The following is a 3,845-nucleotide window of genomic DNA, read 5'->3' as shown; positions in this document are numbered from 1 at the left end:
TTGAAATTAAACCATGGAAAATATCGCATACAGTCAGTGTTGCCAATTTTTCTGTTCATAAAATAGCTAAAGTAACATATGAAAAACGCTAGAAACCACCAGACAATTAGGATGATAGCCAAAATATAAAGCTACGTTAGTAAAACAATATTTTTATTAATTTGATTTTTTTTATTAAGTATTTTTGATTAGTAAATTTCGTCAATCATGCCCTATTCTGGTGCAGTTTGTTCTGTGAAATTTGTTCCCGCACAACAATCCTAAATGGTCATGGGACTGACCAATGAATGCGTCGCAATATATGGACATTAGAGCTGGAAAAACATCGATGTTGGCCACAATCGATGTTGTCGATGTTTTGGAATGAAAACATCGATTATGATCGATTATCGCCGTTTAAATTTAACTTATTTAATTGAGATCATAAAGGAAGCTGTTTTTGTTCAAAAATATCAACATATTAACTATTTTTGGTTTGAGAGAGCTCCTGCGCTCACTAATGACTTGGCCAGCTTTGCTGAAAATCGTCTCGGACGCCGTGGAAAATGCTGGAACGCAAAAGTATCGTTTTGCAATGCTTTTCAAAGCTTCCATGGAATCTGGGCATATCTATAAAAAATAACCATTCGATTTAAAAGGATATATTGAACAATTTCAAACCTTGTAGAATTCTAGGGGCTCGACGTTCTCCGGGGAATTTGGAGCCTCCAAATATTGCCTTAGAGCTATAATAGCGTCTGTCCTGGTCGACTTAGATTTAACAGCGACTTTTTGCTGTAGGAACGTAAATTTCTTCTTTTCCGGTTCTGGATTTGGTGGTGTTGGCGTATCGTGCTGTGTTTTGGGCAATGTGTTGTACAATTCATTCTCTAAAGCCTTAGTAGCTTGGTCTGAATTTGACTGAGAGAGAAAACCATCTTTTTTGAACCTTGAATCTAGAATAGTTGCCACTCTTGGGACTGTTCTAACCTCATAATGGGCGAAACGCTCTGGCATACGAGCCGTTAGAAAATCAAAAATTAAATTCCCTTCTGTAGTCTTAATTTTTGGCTTAATATCAACCATATTTTTGTTTAGTTCACATATGAGAGGAATTAATATCGATATTGAAGAGTTTTTTTCTTGGGAAATAGACCGAGTAGCGTGCTCAAAAGGCTCCAAGATGTTATCCACCAACACCACCAATATTGTTCACTATAAATTCAAGTAAAATAGATTAGTTTTTGTAAAAATTGCACAAAAATTTCTTCTCCGCTTACCACGCTTTGTGTTTCTCGGTTGCAAGTGACGATAATCGATGTTTTCAGATAACAATCAATGTAAAAAATATTTTTGGCAACATCGATGATAACTTCGATGTTACATCGATGTTTTTTCCACCTCTATTTTCTTCGAGAATCGCCATCTCTTCCTCCATTATCAATTTAGCGATTTTAAATTTAATTTGCGTCTGTCTCCTAGCGCAAAATTTTTTAATTGTTTGCGCATGAGCCAAAAACAACATATCTATGTCGTCTGGCCCCTGCGACTTTAGATATTGTGTTATATCCTCTACGGAGGACGTAGCCCTTGGGATAAACCCATCGATGCTCTCGTCCGTTAACGCCAACGAAACTGCTCCAGTTTCTGCTGGTTCGCATTCTTCTCTTTCTTCACTTACATTTGTTGAACAAATATATGAACGAAACCACTCCATTTCATTCGCCCAAATCCACGTTTTACCAGCGTGCCCTGAACTGATCTTCAAAGATTTAGCGAAAGTGTCCCTCAAATTCTCCCATTTTTTTATTTCATTTCCTAAAAATATAAAAAATAATTAATTTTCATTTCACAGATTCCTTGCAACTGGAGACAGTTTTAGTACAATTGGACACAGCCATAAAATATATGTATGAACACTACACAACTGTTTCATTGTACAAGAACTGAACTTGATTTGATAAAACAATATAATTACCACTTTCTTCCAGCTCCAATCCAATTTCGTCCCATATCTTGTTCCTTTTTGATACGTTTTTATAGTCCGCGTCCGCCGAATCATATAAAATTTTATTTTTTTCGACTAATTCGATGAGTCGCTCCACTTTCGACATTGTTGCTGTTTTGTCCGCCAATTGTTTTTTTACGCATTCAATATGCAGCTCCACTTTTGCCCTTGCTTACATTAGTGAACGTGTGAATGGCAAAAGACATAGCGGCATCGACGCAGCGGCGTTGTAGCTTAAGAGATTTAATCATCTCTCACACCACAGCCTATAAATCGCAGCGGCAGCGGCGGGAATATATAATTATATTGCTTATGATCGTATGTATGCACTAGAGGTCTGTATGAATACAGTCAAAACAGCATTTGGTACTCTCACTCAAAGTTCTGACTGACTGAGTGAGACATTGTCTAAAACGGATTTGGCCAATGTGGTGAAGGCATGAGTAGAAAATTTACCGTATCCGAACGGCGAGGCAATGCAAGAATGAGTTTCGCGACCGAGTACTCGGTTAGTTGTGCACCGCATTGGCGATGCCAAATATTTTGCGTGTTTGTTTTTATACCCGCTACCCATAGGGTAGAAGCACTAACCATGCAATACATAGATGCGTCAAGTCATACAACCAAAACGTGTCATTAAAAACAGTATTATTGGTGTCCCAGTCGGGCTGTGCGCTGCGATTCGAACACCGAGCCTCTTCGGCTCATTTGAAAATTCGAAGTTCTAATGCAGCGCGCAGCGTTGAGTTCAGTCGCAGATCAAATGCGGAGCGATGAGCACGGGCGCATTTCGTTGCGCTCTGCTTTCGTTTCTATGTATGCGTGTATGTATCTACATGCTCGCTTATATCAGTATGTGTATGCATGTGAAGTTTTGCAACGTGCGGTTGCCTCGCAAACGAGCAGCTAGCGCACGTCAATTTTGTTTTGTCGCGACGAAAGTCTCGAAGAAGAGGACAACAACAATTGCTCGCGTTCATATGTTTGCAGTTAAATGGCACTTGCACAAGGACCGCGTTGGCTCTGCTGGTGGTGTGCAAGCCTAACATGTTGTGGGTCTGGGTTCAACTCCCGATCGAGAATATATGAATATTTTGTTTTTTTTTTTTTTTAATGCGATTTACATTTTTTTATTCCATTTCAAGTTTACTGACAGAATAAGAACTAATCGCGCATTGATTTTTGATGATTTTCAAATTCCTTTTTGCAAACACTTTTTAAAACTCTATTCAAAAAAGTTTTAACTTTAAAATTTTGTTTTTTACATTTTAAGATAACAATAACATTTCAGGAAATTAGAGAAAATATAAATAATACAATTATTGGTTAGTGCTATTAGTCTCTCTATGTACCCGAAACATTGTATTTCTATAAGAGGAAGAAACAATAAAAAATTTCCTCCAGCCCTCTGCCGGCTGACGGACTGATATAAGCGAGCATGTAGATACATACACGCATACATAGAAACGAAAGCAGAGCGCAACGAAATGCGCCCGTGCTCATCGCTCCGCATTTTATCTGCGACTGAACTCAACGCTGCGCACTGCGTTAGATCTTCGAATTTTCGAATGAGCCGAAGAGGCTCGGTGTTCGAATCGCAGCGCACGCCCCGACTGGGGCGGCAATAATATTGTTTTTAATGAGACGTTTTGGTTGTATGACGTGACGCATCTATGTATTGTATGGTTAGTGCTAATAGCCTATTTCCACTTCACTCAGTTTTTTTACGTTTTTGAAGTCCCGTTTCGGGGTTTCCATTGGCACGAACTGAGAAATATGGACAACGGTAAAATTCTCAATATGGCCGCTCTGAAATGTCAGCTGTTCAAATGTAAACAAAAGTTGGCGCACAATTTAA

At 38.7% G+C, this 3,845-nt stretch overlaps 1 protein-coding gene across 1 annotated transcript; it reads right to left on the bottom strand.

Moving 5' to 3' along the window:
* Positions 1 to 396: 396 nt before the first annotated feature.
* LOC133836877 (uncharacterized) lies at positions 397 to 1,821 on the bottom strand. Its single transcript, XM_062267471.1, has 3 exons — positions 1,260 to 1,821; positions 661 to 1,194; positions 397 to 609 (listed from the first exon to the last, which is right to left on the bottom strand). The coding sequence occupies exons 2-3, from the start codon at positions 1,063 to 1,065 to the stop codon at positions 412 to 414; spliced, it is 603 nt and encodes a 200-aa protein (XP_062123455.1). The 5' UTR covers positions 1,066 to 1,194; positions 1,260 to 1,821; the 3' UTR covers positions 397 to 411.
* Between the last annotated feature and the right edge of the window lie 2,024 nt (positions 1,822 to 3,845).

Source organism: Drosophila sulfurigaster, chromosome 2R (genome assembly GCF_023558435.1).
Source record: "Drosophila sulfurigaster albostrigata strain 15112-1811.04 chromosome 2R, ASM2355843v2, whole genome shotgun sequence".
Taxonomy (NCBI): domain Eukaryota; kingdom Metazoa; phylum Arthropoda; class Insecta; order Diptera; family Drosophilidae; genus Drosophila; species Drosophila sulfurigaster.
Note: the sequence above shows the minus strand (reverse complement) of the source record. Positions and strands in the feature narration are given on the sequence as shown.

What these genes read in the sequence shown, in the direction of transcription:
- LOC133836877 (XM_062267471.1), bottom strand. Translation starts at nt 1,065, where the DNA reads ATGGTTGATATTAAGCCAAAAATTAAGACTACAGAAGGGAATTTAATT. An exon ending in AGCCCCTAGAATTCTACAAG is followed by an intron (nt 610 to 660) that starts GTTTGAAATTGT and finishes TATTTTTTATAG; the next exon opens with ATATGCCCAGATTCCATGGA.